This window comes from Epinephelus fuscoguttatus, linkage group LG14 (assembly GCF_011397635.1).
Source record: "Epinephelus fuscoguttatus linkage group LG14, E.fuscoguttatus.final_Chr_v1".
NCBI lineage: Eukaryota > Metazoa > Chordata > Actinopteri > Perciformes > Serranidae > Epinephelus > Epinephelus fuscoguttatus.
The window spans coordinates 23,278,287-23,296,119 of NC_064765.1; the positions used below are offsets into that span (position 1 = coordinate 23,278,287).

Below are 17,833 nucleotides of genomic sequence, written 5' to 3' on the forward strand. Positions count from 1 at the left end.
GACATGTCAGGGACACCCCCCCAATGAACTGCATAGAGACTCAAAATAAGTACAAAAAGGGGCAAAACAACCACAAAGAGACACAAAACAACCAAGAAAGACACAAGTGGGGAAGACTGTTAAAAATAAATAAACATATAATGGGGAGCTCCTGCCTGTTAAACAAACTGGGGATTTTTAGGGACATTTATAGTCACCTTACTCAGCAGCAACAGCAGCTCTAACAGTCTATTTGTCAAAAATACTTTTTATGTACTCTATTTCTATGTAGCCTATTTATTTGTTTATTTACTTACTGACTCGACCTCCTGGCGATTGACTGGGACCGTCAATCAAGGAGCAAGGAGCTGAGCTCTGTGTTATGACCGTCCTTCTGATTGGCGTTACCATGGGGAGCGTTGCTATGTGACGCTTGTTGATAACCAGGAAGACGCTGCTGCCACAGTGCTAGCAAGGAGGAGAGAAATGGAGGATAACTTCCAGCTCGGAGAGGCTGGAGCGGTAAAAAATGTAAGTGAGTCATTAAAATCGCCGAGAATGCAGTAAGGGAACGGGGGCAGTCATAGGGTGAAGTTTGTGCGCTGTAAATGGAGCTGGGAGCATGCTATATAGGAGCTACGAGGCTAGCTGCTAGCTACTTAGCTACATAGCTACTAAGATCATGTAAACATTAGTATTAGCTAGTCAGTGAATGAGATAACTATTTCACCTAACTGTTATTAGCAAAGAGATATTATCTTTTACCGCCTTTGTGCAACGGCAGTAGGAAGGTTTGTTTGAAAGTATATAACGTTAGCTAACGTAGTTAGCCATGCTAACCGAAATTTCCCGACATGCACAGCTCTATGTTTTGCACATGCTGTGCAAAGTTAACCGTTTGGTCATTTGCAACTCTGGCTGAACGTCTGTAATTACTCCATAGAAAAACTAAAACGAAACGAACATATTCTGGTGTACCTGTACTGCATACCAATTACTATCACAATCTTTCTTCATTAAAAGCAATTTAGTTATGCTTAAACTTTGCTGCTGCTCTGACTTACTGCAGTCAGATAGGATGCTTAACAGTTACTTCGGTGGGTACTTTGACCTCCCTGTTTGTTGTTTATTGGGGTTGGTTCTTGGTTTTTATTGTGCTAAAACCCTTGCTTTACATTATTTGCATTACACTCAACTTATCTTGGTTCACAGCAGACAATATTGCAGTGCTGTTTGTAACTTCAAAATTTCCCTCACAATATGAATGAAAATAATACAGAGAAACATTGCCTAACGGCTTTGTCATATAAGTAACATTTTAAAGTACAGTGCTACAATTCAGAATGAATGCTCAACCTTTTTTTTATCTTCATTTTACACCTCCATTGACCACTGACCCTGCAAAGGATTAATGCACTTCTTCCGCCTTGTACTGCATTGTCAGATGTTTCGTTAAACTGTTCAACTTCCCTTCCCTTCTCCTTGACCAACATACAATGTCATATTGATAGGCTCTACTTATAGCAAAGGGAAATTCTGATATGTCAGTGAGGTATGACATATTTAATTCCCAGACCTTAACATGGTAGGGAAATTTGAGTTTGCAGCACTTGAGAAAACAGTTTTCTTCAAATGACGGGGATGTTCCCAGAATTTCCGCTCATGACCCTGCTATCAATTTCAGGAAAAGTGTTTTATCTTGAAAACATTTTGTTGTTTGCTTAAAGCACTTAGGAATAATGCCTACTTTGAAAGTGCAGTCATGGTTCCTCGGTAGAGTTGTTGCTCCATTCTTCAAGGAAAAGTCAGTCAAATAATGTTCACTAGTTGAATAATGCCCCTATTGTATGCAAAAAATAAAAAAAATCACTACCACATCCAAACAGCGTGACTTCACAGAACTGGAAGTTGTAAAAAATTGCAAAGCAAAAGCAACTTGGTTGGTTCATGAAAGAGGAATAAGCTGATGTACTGTATTTTGAAGTCCATCCAGACAACATTTGGTTGGCTCATTAGATGGCACAGTCGAAGTAAAGCGAAACTGCACAGTCTTTGGTAGTTGTTGAAAGTGCCAGCTTCTGGCTTTATGATATCAAAATCTATTTTCCATTTTAAAATTCTGCACATTTCCCAGGTTGCAAAGTCTGGACGGAGAGCTCGCCTTGCAACAGACCAATCATCATTTGAGGATTCTCGTTATGTGAGGAAGTCTTCCACATCTGCTTCAATGGCCGAAGTATGTGAACCTGATATTATACAGTTAGTTGCATGTTGTAACTTCACCTCACAATAATCTTGATGGCTATGCATTTTGATTCTATCTCATACATGAATCACAGGAGGACGACGAGGTAGGTAGCATGAAAAAAAACAGTGACTTTGCATGGCTTCTGCTGCTACTGCTCCAGACATCAACTTTATACCATTTACAGTAGTCTCTGTTTCATAAACACTGGTCTTTTAACATGAGTCACCATAACGGTTTGCTTCAGATCAGCTGGTTAGATTTGATACCCAGGCCTGTTAAGATTCACTACCTCTCATATTACAGCATACACAGTAGCACCAGCTTGACCACACATGGTATAAAGTTTTAATGGAGTGCTTATTTATACAGAGACATTTGAGTTGCCATTTTCCTACTTGAGCAGGTTTTAAAGCAGTCACTGTTCCAAAACTGTAGCTGCTCTTCATTTATTGCCCTGTGTGTTTTGGATCTGATGTGCTTGCATGTAGTGTTTTGAAGTGTTACTTCAGACAAGCTCTAAAACCCTTTTCAAACGTTAGTCACAAAGCTTTGTAATTGTTCTCTTGTAAATGGTCTAATTGAAAAACAAGCAGATTACATAAGCAAAGTCTCCATGACTCGACCAACAATTTTCATAAATCCTCTCCTTATACTGCCTAATGTGACACGAATCACTTAAGCCTCAGCAGACATGTAGTAAAGTTCTCTCAGTGAAGTCTGCCTTATAAAACACGTTGGAGTTCTAAGTTTAGACTAAATATCGGGCAAACATATATGAGAGAAGTCAAATCAGAAGTGACGGTTGAAATATAAGAAAATAATTTCACTCCGCTATCGCTGGCATTTGTGGAATCAGTCACGTCTCCTGGATTGGCAAACTGTAAACCAGCCAACATTCCCAAAGCAAAACATTCCAGCGATGCTTTTGCTTTAGGCTAATCTTCCCAAATCAGGCCAACTTCCCTAATGTATGAACCAGTATTCTCGCGCCCTCTCTGACCTGCTGTGCACATGCAATACATTTTTCCAGAGTGTCGTGCGACTGGATGGGTTTATTTGCAGTCTTCGTTTATCAACCCTGGCCTCTTCTGCCGAAAATACCCAACTGATTGGTCACATTCCTGACATCCTTTTAAACAAAGACTCATTTGCTTTTATGGGCTCATAGGGCTTGGCCACCACAAGTCCCCTGCCCTAGAGACCATCAGAGAATCCTAAATTAGAAACTACGAGAGCTGAGCTAATTGCCTTAACAGCCATAACTATTTTACTACAACTGTGAGGTTCATATTTGGTCATGGAGAGTTCGAGGCACAGATTTGTTTTGTTTCTCAGGACACTTATGGTCCTCTCCATTTTTGTAGAATGAAATAACTGTCACAGGATGAATTTATTGTACTCTAAGACACTTGACCTTACTATCTTGTCTCTCATGAATATTGCTCATTGTCAAGAATACCAAACATTAAACATCAGAGGGATTTCATACCACTTGAAGGAATTTTTTAATGTTGCTGAAAATGACTCAATTGTCATTATTGTAATCCCTTTTGTTCTTAATAAAGAGACAGTTACTAATTACACAAAGTTGAGGGAGCTTGTTCTGCCTCAGCTCTCTCGATTAATGGTAATATACAGCGGAGCAGAGTGGCTCCCCCTCCCTCTGCCCTGCTTAATGGTGACATTCAGATTTATAAATGGCTTTGGTGAAGGAACCAGCCATGAAAGATTATTTCCTCTTTCATCATAAACGAAAGAAATTCTTCACGAGCACTTTGTCCTCTGCAGACCCAATTTAGTAATGAGAAATGTTGTGCCTTTTTTTTTTTTTTGCCTAATTCATTTGTCTAGTGCCCACCCTCGTGTGCTCTGAGGAATTCATTCATTCAAGTGCTGGTCTCAGGGTCCCGGTCTCAGGATCGAGATGCATACTCAGTTTACTATTTTCAGAATCAAAGAATGAGAGGGAGAGGGTCATTTTTTCCTGCGGATCTATTTAAGGGTCAGACTTACGGGCCCGGGCAGTTCCCACACTCTGTTCCATATGTTCTGTGCTGGAAATGGACTGTATTGAAAACTATAATAATAAACAAAACAATGGAGCGCATATAGATGACACTGTGTAGCACATACCAGACATATTGTTTGCTGCACATGAGCTTTTTGGTTGATTAGAGCTAAAATATTTGAGCACATCATTAGAAGTGAACTTTGGTTTAAATGGTCTCCACACCTTTAGTTGGACAGTAAACATGCACTTTATTTTCTTTTACATTTATGCTAAGTTAAGGGGTCTGCTTCTCCTGTTGTTGTAGACAAGAGAGCTGCCCACTGGCACATCTCCACTTTTGACATAGATTTTGCTCTTACACAATATTCACCACTGTGTCAAACAGGTATTGATCCAACACATAACCCTTGTAATCATGGCAAAACTTAAAGGAACAGTGTGTTAAATTTAGGGGGATTTAGTGGCATCTAGTGGTCAGGTTGCAGCTACTTAGTTGCAGTAAGAATTTCTTGAGTGTTCATTGTTCAGGGGAGGTTTTTACCCATAGAAGAATTATTCGCAGAGGTCTCTACCTCTCCAAAAAAAATGGGCCCGGTGAGTAAAACCTATAAAAGCACATATTAAAGCAGTTTCACGTTGCAAATCAGTGTTTCTCCTATGCTGTTTAGCACATCACAGACCAGCTGCTTGTCCAGCACCTGCTAATGTGTGCTCACCTTATTTCTGATCAAGACGTTCAGAAGGGTTTTTACCCAGAGCCAAATTATCAGCAAAGGTCTCTTCCACTCTTAAACAAACAGACCTGATGATTTAAACCAGTAAAAACACTGAATAAAACAGTTTCACTTTAAAAAATCAGTGTTTCTCCAGCACTCTTGTTGCAGAGGCGCTTCTAACTACTGTGGCCAATGAGAAAATTCGAATGACCCTATCTAGAGCCAGTGCTCAGTTTGTCCACTCTGGGCTACTGTGGAAACATGGTGGTGTAACAGTGGGATCTCTGTAGACCATACTTGCGCCCTGTGTAGATATATACGGCTCATTCCAAGGTAACAAAAACACAACAATTCTTATTTTCAGAAAATATACATATGCAATATTCCATTTCTGCCAATATGGCCTGCTAAATCCTACACACTGGACCATTAACGCTATATGTTACACAAACATAGTTTTGTGCTCTATTTTCCAAAATTAAAGCCCAATAAAAGTCAGAATGCTTCCAAATATGAATTATTTATCTCCTATGTGAGTGAGTATTCAATGAAGCTGTTTGCTATTAAAGTTCTCTCCTCCTCCAGGGCCCTCCTCCTAAACCGGCCCGGCGGCAGGGTGGCTGGGCAGAAGAAAGCTCTGGCTCTGGTTCTGCCAAGTACGTATCTTCACCCTTTTTCCTCCATCTCCTGTGGCTATGCTGAAGGCGGAGACCACGCGCTGTGGTCTTGGGTTATGTGTTATTAATGAACTCTCATGCTGTTGAATGAGCTTATTTATCAGTGCATATTTGGCACTCAGGCTGTGAATCAACAAGGTTAGAGGGAGCCTGTCTGAGCAGGCAACTCTCCATTCGTCTTCATCTGTGAGCAAGGCGGTAATTGACATGGTTAATGCATCAGCCACAGGAGGGCACTGTTAGTCAGCTAGCCACTTTATCACAGGGGTTCAAGCCACTTAATCACCCCTTACCACTGCAGTCTGCTCTTTACATGGGGAGCACAACATGGAGAATTCATGAAATATTTGTAACAGATGGAAAGTGTTTGCCCAAAGCTTTCGTCTACAACTAACAAATCTAAATCTAAATACTGTACATGACTAAATCAATATGAGGCTTTTTATTGCAGTGTGGAACTACCTCTCTTGTTTTCTCTTCCACCTGCCACTGTGCTTCTGTTTTTTCAGTCTCAGCGGAGGTGAGAACATAGGAGATGCATTGAAGTGAGCAGACTGAGTCAATTGTGCTTATTTGCGTAGTTTACTGCACCGTTAGTGCAAGCAGGGAAAACAGCAAACTCAATAGATCTTTCCTTTCTCACAGAAGGTCAGCGTGTCGCTTCTCTGCTTTTGTGTAACCCAGCTTGATTCCCAGTCTCAAAGTGATTGAAATACAGGAGGTGTAAAAGGGGTTTGCGCGCGCATTGATCCTCTCTGAAACAAAGTAAGTAATGGTCCCCCCTGGAACCGGCAAGGACTTTTCCCTTCAATGTCACCCCTCATGCTCAATCACCGCCGCCCTCCTCCCACTAATCCCAGCGCAGAAATCCCGGGATTTGTCGATCTATCACTTCTAATTGACACTAAATGATCTGTCAGTTTATTGATGAACCTTTGAAACCAGGTTGTCACAATATATTTTATCCCTAACAACTTTTTCCAGACAGTTTTACCATGTCTATCGCTTTGCCTTACATGAGTCTTAATCAAGGGCCTGTAATGTGTCTTAAGTGTCGCCACCCCCGCCCCTCAGACAGGACACAGTCCAAGGGCAGGCAGGTAGGCTCCCTCAGCTCCTCTCTGTCCTGCCTGGTTGGACTCTAGTACCTTCATGTGCTGTTGGCTTACACTCAGACAGGATTAATGAGACAGACAAAACAGGAGTAAACATTTTTAGCTGAGAACTGGTTGCTAATTGTGTTTTCATGTCTTTCTGTCCTTTAATGTTTGGCTCTCCTCTTAAAAAAAAAATTATTATCAACACTCCACTTCTTCAGTATGAATATATCAGAACTTAAATGCCTGTACAGTATGTACTCAGATTGATGACAGGGGATGTGTGATGTAAAATCATATTCAGGTTTCCCTGTCTATGTCAGGGAACTCTATGCTAAGACTTGATATCTGGATTTTTGTGCAAGCTTTTTCTTTGAGCTTATGAGTTTGTTTGCCAAAATTGAAATGTGTCTGCTGTGATTGTCAAATAACATTCTTTCTTATAGAACCCAAACTCCCAAATCAAATTAGCCTCAAAGGTTTCACAGTCTGTATAACAGACTATTTAGCAAACTCATCCTTTAATAGAAAAAAGCAGGAAGTAGCCTCAGAAAGAACAAGCAATCCCTCTCACAGCTAAAAGTAGGAGTTGGTGTTCAGGTGCTACTTTTGATATAGAAGCTTTAATTTATTTTTCATGCTTGTTCACGGGGGGTTTGCCTTTTTAGTAATGTCTCCACTGCTTTGTTGTTCTAGCAGCCCCTGAACGCTGGCATCAGTGTGCAGTGATTTTTATCCTGACATTTTACTTACAATATGCATCTCTTTTTTATTATTATCATTATTATTATTATTATTATGGATAAATGTATATTTATATATTTAATTGAAAGTGTTAATTATTCAATATCAATATTACTAATATCAGTACTGCAGGTTTGCAATCTTGATTTTTGGCAGTATGAAAGAATGAAGACGACAGTAAGGAAAAGACTGTTGCTTTACTGGATGTATAACTTCTAAATCCAGTAGGGGGCACTACTCAACCAGGAGACCTAGCAAAAGTATTTTGCATCATGAAAAAAGATCAAAACCTCGTATTTTAAGCTTCTAATTAAAACACACCAAAACTTATTCTGCATTGATTACAAGCTTTTCTCTGATGCCCGGTGTATTTGCTACCTTTCTAAAAACAGATAGCGGTTGCTAAAAATACTGTGTCGAGTCAGAGAAGTGTCAAAACACAGTGTTTTGGTGTCTGGCATGCTCTGTTCAAGCTGAGCTGTGTAAATGGAGAGAAGTCTGAAAATAGCTGCATGATCCAGCAGGAGACGAGGCTGAGAAAACAGAGGAGAGGAGAAGACACAGTTACTGTGGACCCCGCTGTGTCTGATATTGCAGAATAACTGTCATCAGATACAGATGAAGAGGATGCATCCATCAAAATACCTCTAAGGACAGTGCCAGGAAGGAAAATACATACTGTGTACATTTGAGTTTTGTGCTTACTATTATTTTGGAGGAAAGAAGAAGCAGTCTAACAAGTGTGTTATTTCATCTAACTTTTGTTTTCTCTGCTATGATACAGATCATCAAGAAGACCTGCAGCTGAAGACCTGGAAGAGTAAGTTCATGCAGCCGCCACATTCATATTTCATTTTACTCCCGCAGTTGTTGATTGACTTCAATGCCAGTTACATTTTTGTTCATAAAAATAGGTCAGTTTAAATGTTTGTTCCCTTTGCGGTTAAGTGGAAATAGTGCTGTACTTTCAGATTGTCCTTGGTTGCTAATCCTTGCCTTCCAAGAACAATCACTTAACATGATTAAAAAGCAGCGTGACTGAGTTGTCATCACTTTTATTGCTGTTAGGAGCCAAGTTTTTCTGTTATTCTAGTTTTTCCCTTCACCCTCCCTCACATCACTCTGTGACTAGAATAGACATCATGAGGAGAGGCAGGTAGAGGACGAAGTCGTCTATGTTTTACTCATCATCACAGCTGGAGCCCGGTGCCTGAATGGCTGTAGTGAGAAGGAGACTCTGTGCGTAAAGTTGTTACCCTGCAGAAAAATCCCTTATGTTGTACTTCTGTCACAACTGTCTTGTCTCAGTAATACTTATTCATACTGCTGCTCCAGCTGGGTTTGTTTTTAAAAAATCCTTGAGGTGATCTTGTCTAAGGCTGGCAGGCCGGACACCCAGACAGCAAAGCAGCATGTTGTAGCACCATCAGTGTCTTTTGGCAGAGACTGCTGTTCAGAAGTCCAGTCAGACTGTAGCAGACCGAGCGAGTGTCCTGACTGCTACGAGAGAAAGACGGAACAAGAAACAGGCCCATCATCAAAGCAAAGTAGCCCAGGAGCCAACACACTCACTCCCTGTGATGACCTCACCGTCGGGCTGCATTTTGAAAGCATTAAATAATTCATACTCTCACACTTCCTGTTTCTGCAGCCGCCGCCTGCGACCACAAACTCCCCAGGGATCAGATGATGAAGGAGGTGAGAGCACCCTCACTATCCCCCCACTCCGTGTCTCTCCTCACGGGCAAAGAGGAGCCCTCCAGTGCCTCCCTGCCCGGCACATTCATCCTCTGGAAGTAGAGCAGATAAGCAGGCAGTCAGATCATCGCTTTTCACTGATGCTCACACCATATTTCTCCTTGAATCCAGCACAGATTCATGTGTTAGAACTCTGCCTCTGTGTTCCTCCTTTTGACCGGTGTGTCACACCGTATCAGCGTGGCCCTTTTGATGAAAATGACAAGTGAATATGCTCATTAATGAAGTTAGATCTATAGGTGATGGAGAATATTGTGGCAGGATTTAAGTGTTCCCCTCACCGCCCAGAGCGACACAGTTAGTTACAAACACACACACACACATGCGTACAGAGTGTCAGGCAATTGCTGTTGAATACAGATCCAGCAGCAACCGAGTCACCTGAGGGCCCAACTCTGTGCACAACAAACAATGTCAGGACTGAGGGGGGAAATTTCAGCTAAACCATGCCTGGAATAATTGTTCTATTTTGCGGCACAAGTCAGCTGGGGAAATAGGGTCAAATTGCCTTCGTAAAGATAGGTTGGCTACATGAAACGCTCAGATGACAACACTGAAGGACTTAAACACATCAGTATCACAGGCGGTACTGAGTAATGTAATTTATGAGCAAAAAAACAACAACAAACAAATGCCATATTGTTGAAACCCTTTTATCTGTATCAACTAAAAATCATTACTGTTTCAAAATGTCCATCATCATGTTCTTAAATTTAGTGTTGCAAATACAGAATGATAAAACAAAACAAAGCTACAAATGTGATAAATTACAGAACATCAAGAAAAAATAGTTTATCCTGTTGAGTCAAATGTCTTGTTAGTGTTTTATTCAAATATTAAACTTTGATATTTTTTCACGACAGCTGTAAACCATGATAACATTTGTCAAATTATTGTAATATGGATATATAGCAAACAATAATATTTAATTATCACTCAGCCCTCAGCCCTTTGCAATATTTTCCTACATGCTATCTCACATAGTGGTGCTTTTTGTTAAAAAAATGGAAAAATACCATTTAAAAAAGTACAAAACTCTCAAATGAAATTCAAATGTATTGAAAAATCAAAATGAATTGCACATATGAACTGCAGAGTTTAAGGTAGTGAAAACACCGTATGTCTCCATTACATTTAATGCACACACGCCCATATTGTCTGTCACTGCCCAGCATGCACTGGCTCAAACGGCCAGTTGAATGAAGAGTCCAGAGGTTTGGTTCTCTTGCAGTTAATGCCGCCGGAAAGATTATTACTCTGCGGAGGGAGACCTCTTAATACAGAGCCGGAGGCAGGGGCATTGGAAATTACAGTGCTGAGGGTTAGTGAGATAGCCCCTGCGATCTTGATTATGTCCCCTACCCTTATCCCTTATGTCCACTGGCTACAAGCACAGAGAGAAAAAGAGAGAGAGAAGGCTAGCCCCGTCCCCTGCTCCCATCTTCCCATCAGCTGCCCCCACAGCCTCCTGCTGGTCACTTAAAATAGCACCAGTATCGCAAAAACACTCATCTGCCTCATGTTTTACTCTACGCTGGCGATGTATTGAATATCGTCCCATAAGCCTTTCAAATGGATTCTGTGACTAGGTAATCATTTGACTGGACCCCTGCGTAGATTATAGGAGGGCCAAGTGATGGGGAGAGACGTCCTGTTCTCCAAAGTCGCTGACTGGCGTGTGCCTGCCGGGAGTATGTCTACATTCACAGCAAATTATCCTCTTTTGATATTTACATGCTTCAGCGAGGAAGCTGGACGCGACCGTGTAATAAGGATACGCGTGGCCTGCTCGCTGCCAGACAAAAGCCACCTTGATACATGTCCAGTCGAGGGAAGGGAAGGGAGTGAGGGTAGGTAATGTGTGCTGCGGCGCTGAGGAGAGACAGCTCCTCCTGATGGAGCTGCCCTTTGCGTCAGAAGAACACTGGCTTGTTTGCGGCTGCTTTGATGCCCTGCTTGACCTCCAGTAATGGGTTGAATTTGAAGCTCATTTAAAAATGTTGTTCCTTTTTTCACTTAATAATAAACTTTGCATATAGACAACATATGCCTCTGTGCTTCACATTGAACTCTCATGGAGTGTGTTAATAGTGCATTACTGGCTGAGATGAAAAAGCGAGCGTGTGGACAGATAGACAACCCAGGAAGCTGTTTGCAAAGAGCCGGATGGCAAGGCTTTTTGATGTCATTGCACTAAGACCATTAAATTTGATTGGGGGTCCAGGGGGGACGGATTCTGCTGAACGCTGTGCTTTGTAAATGAGAGGACAAAGTGTCACCAGGGCCTCATGAATATGAAATACCCGCGCCCGCATTTATTTGGATATCAGAAACACAGATGAATCTTGTCAGCGGCTAAACGAGCGTGGCATTTTTAATTTGGTTTAATTAAAAAAGAGAAAGAAATAAGTTATCAACAGAGGGTGAGCTTTTGTTATCTCCTGGAAGTTGATAGGTTAGGTTTTGACCAAGTTGTCTTCTGTGAAATGTGTTCAGAATCAAAATAATGTCTCTTCATCTCAACAGCCCATAACTTTTCTGGGGAACTGAAATTTAGTGTTCCGCGGAAGATCGATGTTTCTTCAACTGCAGTTTATTTTCGGGAGTTATTTCGAAGGAATGGTGACATAGATGCCGAGATATTTCCTCACATCAGATGCACACTTCCATCTCCTCACCTCTATTTAGCTCCTCTATTGACTTTCCCCTCAGGGTGCAGTACTGTGGTTAGAGATTACTGACAACCCTCTTCATGCAGTCCAGCTCTCTCTTTTCCTCCCACTATCTGTCTGTTCCTCTCTCTCTGTTGCTTCCTCTCTCTCTCTCTCTCTCTCTCTCTCTCTCTGTGTCTCTCTCACTGTCAACACTCAGCTGTAGAGCTAATAAGGATGTGCAGTCTGCTGCCCCCTCCCCGCTCCCCAGAAAATATTGTTCAGGAAATCCACATCACACCCAAAGTTAACACATTTTCTGTAAGGGCAGATGGAGAGCCAGTAAAGTTTTTGGCAACTGTCTGCACACAGAAATGTCTCCTGGTGACATGATAAAACTTTTTGTGCAAAACAGTTTGTGCAAAACATTCTTCCTTAGCTATACGTCAAACTTTTGATGATTAATGTCATCCCACATAAGGGACTTATTATAGAAGTATTTGAGCATATTTCAATCAGTCTCTCTATTCATTAACTATTTAGCTTATTTTCCTCCGATCTTTCTGTTTCCCTTATTATGCCTCTTTTATTTCCCTGCTCCAACAAATGTCCATCTGAAAAATGCTGTGAAAGTTTGCCCTGTCCTTCTTGGGAGTGGAGCCATCCTCTGTCCTGTTGCGTTTTGCCAATTAAAGTGGGTTCCCACTGTTTGAGCAGCGGGTTGGCGGCTCCTGGCACTGCAGCCCCTGCCAGGCCGCACTGTGACTTCCGACCCCACACAGATGGGCCCGCAAGCAAATACTCTTGCACATGGCTGGATGCCGCCCCAGTCGGAGTGGCAGAGTGGACATGGAGGTCGGCCTACCGGCCACTGTGGGTCCTGGGGGTGGGCGGCGCTGACAGGGCCCAAATGCTAAGGTAGCAGGGGGTGCTTTCTGGGGAGCCCCTGGCCAGCGCCCCTCTCACAGCAGGAAGAGCTGCCGCCTCGCCTCCTGAATATTCATGGCCGCATGGCTATTGTGACAGGGCAGCTCTTATGAGGATGTAGCTAGAGAGAGGGAGGGGAGGAAGTGCCACACAGACATGGTCACACATACACATATTCACACAGATCTGTACACTTCTAACAGCCATACACAGGGGATTTACTGTACTTTTCATAAATTAGATAAAATTAAATTCCAGTCAGATTTTCTCACATTTGGACACTTTTGAAAATGTAATCAGATCATCTGTAAAATGTTGTGTTCTCTGTTTTTCTGTTTTAAGATATTCCAGTGATTCCAGACCTCGAAGAAGTACAGGAAGAAGATCTCACCATGCAAATTGCAGCTCCACCAAGGTATGCTAGTGTCGCCTTAAACTTCATCCTAATCACTCAGGATTTACACACACACGCACACGCACACACGGTGTGTCCCCAGACCCATGTATGACAGTTAACCTCTGTCCCTGCACAGGACACTAGATCAGTAGCCTGCTCTGGTGACTTTGATGGTTACCTGTCCTCCACTCGTGCCATTGCGGACTGTCTTGCTTTATTGGGCTGAAATGGAGAAATAACAGTTGGGTGTGATTTATGCAACTCTGTAACCAGGGTCTCTACTAACCGGGCCCTTTGATTTACAGGGCAGTGAGAGACACGCCGACATGTGTCGAATATGTAGCAAGGCTATGACAGCGGTGGAGGTTATTAGGCTGGGGCTTGCTCTCTGTGCGAGATAATATCCACATTGAACTCATTGCGGGGGCAATGTAGCGTGTAATGTGCAGTAAGTAGGACTGGCATGCACTGCTAGGCCCCGGCCACTTTGAGAGCCCCCCCACTTAATTCCAACCCACAGATAAGCAGCTGGGTTTCAATTTGAAGCGTTTACCACTTGGCAACCATCTCCTGCTCTCTGTGGTCTTTGCTTCAAGTCTTGGAGCTTCATTGTGCACAAACTTCAAACTTCTGCAAAGCCACTTCTCACTCTCTGTGTGCATGTAGTGTGAAAGCACTGCAGTCAGGATGGCTGCTGTTTTTCTGTGGCAAGTTGTCCTGATTGAAGTACATGTCTGTTAGTATATCAGATGCCTTCTCTGACTTTCTGTCACCCTGTTAGCATCCAGGTGAACCGGGTAATGACCTACAGAGATCTGGACAATGATCTGAAGTATTATTCTGCGTTCCAGACCTTAGTAAGTCAAGGACATTTATTTTTATATCTCTTTGATATTCCCACGTCTCTTCTCATCAAGGTGGTCCATTTAGTTTTGCAACCAACATCACCTCTGTTTGTGCAAGCTAAGTGAATTTTACTGCGATCTTTCCTCAGGATGGAGAGATTGACTTGAAGCTCCTCACCAAGGTTTTAGCGCCAGAGCAGGAGGTGAAAGAGGTGAGTGAGTTTTTCGTAAATATAGCTTGTGAGCTCCCAGCGAATGCCCGTCCAGCTGTTTCTAGAGCACCAGGGGAGGTTGCCACTCTGTCTCCCAGGTAATCAAGATTTATGATGTGTACATTAACACCCTCCACTCTCCTTCCCCCCATTCCCCTCTCTTTGCTCCCTCTGTTCCACATGCTCTCTTTTCTTGGTATGTCTCCCTCTGCCTCTCTAATTCTTCTTTTTCTACCCCTCTTGTCTCTCTTGTGCTCTGCAGGATGATGTGAGCTGGGACTGGGATCATCTGTTTACAGAGGTGTCCTCAGAGCTGCTGATGGAATGGGATCAAGGAGAGAGTGAGGAGCAGGCCGCGCTGCCTGTAACATGAGGAGGAGGTTTGGACTGGGATTTTAAATGGCTCCAGTGGGAGCTGGGTGAATGTCCATTACACAGAAGGGCCAGTGACTTTGGTTATCATAACTTTAATTACTGTTTGTTATCCAGAAGTTATATTTTGTAAAGTGTACATAAAGTGTATTTTATAAATAAAGTTCACCGTGCAGCAAACAGCGCAGTGATGTCTTACCCTGTCTTTGTTTAGGTTTGCGAAATTTCACCCTCTTTGTTTGTTAGTTTCTAACTTAAACAGCCAAAAGGCAAACTGATTTTGTTTGAAAAGCTCCTCTGAAAAAAGCTGTCACAGATAAAAATGCCCTCCCTGCTCGGCCAGCATTATCAACACCCTCATACAAGTCCAAGGTTGATAATCAGCTAAGCTGAAATCCAGTTGATTGTGTTCAAATTAACATTCCTCATTAAAGCCTACAACCTTATTGTTATTGACTGTGCCATTGACTTTATCTTCCAGGTCTTCGATAGGAGCAACCCCTTCTTCACTATTATCTCAAATGCATTGAACAGAGTTCCTATTGACACCTGGGGGATTAGCATACATTATACCTTTTACTGGATAAAGAGGAATGGTTGTAAGTCGGGAACAAGGCAGCAGCTGGTGTCAGGTGTGTGCTCTTTAAAGTGAAGGAACACAAAATCCTCACAACAATGTGATAACACTGAATACAGATTCCACAAAACAGGCCACAGGATACGTCTGTTTTCAGCTCTGAATTTAAATCGACATTGGCTCTGACACATTTACACAGAACTTGATATGATTTACAAAAGGCCTTGTAAACCGTGCCTTTAACATGTGCTGGCTGTGTGTATCAGCATTCAGTTTTGTCTTTGGTTCATGTGTGTGAATATAAATGCAGGCCTCCAAAGTCAGGCCAGATCTATTAGAGAAACAGCTGTAACATTTACAGATTGTGATTAGGTTTATTTCTGAGGCAGAGAGCAGTCTCATGACATTTGGAGATGCACAGCAAAGTCCTCAAGGACACATAATCTGTGCATCTAACAGCTCAATCACTGCCCATCACAAATAGATCCAGATTTTTTCATTTGGTGGGCCTTAAATCAACTTCATCAAGTGTAATACCTCAGGACAAAGCCATCACACGGGATATTTGTGCTCAGAATATTTGTGTGTGGGAGCATATTTGAGCTCAGTGCTCAAATGCCACGAGTGATCTCTGTTTCTCTATCAGACATACAAACGCACTCTTTTTTACCGCCTCCACAATTGGCTTATTTAGCCAGACTTAATGAATTCTGCCCATATGCCCTGAGCAGCTGCTATGTTGCCCCTTCCTCCCGCCCCTGCCGAGCTGCGAAGTGCCCATCCATGTAGAGACAACCTCTAGCTGTCTCTCTGGAGAAGGCTAAGCCTGCCACTCCTCTGCTGGCAGCCGGCCGGTGCTGTCTGAGGTGGACTGCGGACGGGCCGAGGACTCAGATTAGGGCCCAGTGATCATGGGTTGTGGCCGGCCTCAAATGATTGGCCCGAGCATCGGTGGATCAGAGAGGGGATTAGAGAAAGAGAGAGAGATCCAGAGACGCTGTTTGGCATATGCTTGCATCCAGCTTCTCAAAGTGACCTCTCTCTACTCCCTCATCCTGCCGCTCTCTTCTCCTTTTATTCTCTCCGTGTCTCTCCGTGTATAGAGTATATCCTCAGAATGACCTCTCACTGTCTGGGTGCAGTGAATTCAATCACGTCACAACAGCTACAATATGTACATTATTTCTAGTGAGGAAGACAGTTGTATTCTCAGAGAGCTTTCTGGTTGTGGTGGTTGCTTTCAGATGAACATGGTGTCACTGGGAGGTGAGCTGAGTCTAAAGCCACGTCGATGCTGTGTATATCAGATCAGATGATACAGGCCTCACATGGGTTGAGGGTGTAATTTGTTTTTCCTTGACATTTTTCTATTAAAATAATGGAGCCATTACTGCTGTAAAAATCCACATAGCCCCAATGCATGCTTCTGTAATGCAATATTTCATTCAAAATGTTCCAGTAATGACACAATGTTTAACATCCTTTGATTTGCTGGGACACATACAGCACCACGGCGCACCAAATCTCAGAGTTTACATAGGAAAAGAAGTTTTCTCGTGTGAATCTATGCTGTTTATTTTTAAAGCAGCAGTTTGTTACGGAAGACACACTGTAAAACCTTTAGGCTAGTATGGACCAGCTGAGCTCAGGGAGTTCTCAGGCCACTGAGTTTAAATGGGTAATTTATCTGTGTTTTTATTGGGTCCCCTGGTGGAAATGACTTTTCATTTTGTGGCAAAGAAAACAAACGCAAAGGAAGTAATACAGTTTTAATATTAGGAAAGGGAAAAAAAAGAAGCGGACGAAGGCCCCATTAATGTAATGTTTTTTCCTGCTGCTCGTCGACAGGCTTGTCTTAATGTATTTTGATATTGGGCGCTAATTGGAAGGATAGAATAGAGATAATATGCTTCCAGCCCTACCTAATATGCTGTGGTGTTGACAGAAGTTTATACATCTTATCTGGTCTCAATATCTGCCTTCCATATGGCCCAAAAGCAATATGCTGTGCTGTAATTAAAGAAAATGGGGAGATGTGGAGATAGCTGGGGCCCGATGCCGGGGCCCCGCAGACACAGAGTGAGGGGTGAGGACAGACATGCTAAAGCTCAAGGAATATTAGGACCAGTTGATTCCACCAGGGGCCGCGTGCCTGTCACAGGTTCCCTGTCGCTGACCCAGCCGGCGCTGCATCAGTCAGGTGCCACGAAGCGGTCATGAGAGGATTATTATCAGTTTAAAAAGGCAAGAAAATAAAGACATTCCCCTTTTAAAGTCCGGACGAGATCATGTTTTACACATTAATTTATAACATAACTAGCTCGGCTATATCAACCATATTCAAATGGATCTTGTGCCCTTTGAAACGAGCCTCAAAAAGCAGCCGCAGTATTGATTTGCCACAAAGACTCCATGATATTTCAAGTTTAAAGGAGAAATCCTCGCCACACAACTAAGGCAGTCAGATCAATATCATTTTTTGATCAAAAGGGGATTTGCTTTTGAAATAGCTAGATTAAACAGATGTTTTATTTTTCATTAGATACACTGCACCTTTAAAAACCCGCAGGGGGTTGTGGGAGAGGAGGGGGAATTACTCCACAAAAGAGACAATGAAAGTGG

At 42.5% G+C, this 17,833-nt stretch overlaps 1 protein-coding gene across 1 annotated transcript; it reads left to right on the forward strand.

Annotated features, from left to right (window-relative positions):
• Positions 1-403: 403 nt before the first annotated feature.
• Positions 404-15,067, forward strand: LOC125901383 (intraflagellar transport protein 43 homolog A). The gene is made up of 9 exons (XM_049597065.1): positions 404-510; positions 2,114-2,215; positions 5,540-5,610; positions 8,257-8,292; positions 9,124-9,170; positions 13,151-13,223; positions 13,987-14,062; positions 14,200-14,262; positions 14,525-15,067. The coding sequence occupies exons 1-9, from the start codon at positions 466-468 to the stop codon at positions 14,633-14,635; spliced, it is 624 nt and encodes a 207-aa protein (XP_049453022.1). The 5' UTR covers positions 404-465; the 3' UTR covers positions 14,636-15,067.
• The last annotated feature ends 2,766 nt before the right edge of the window (positions 15,068-17,833 follow it).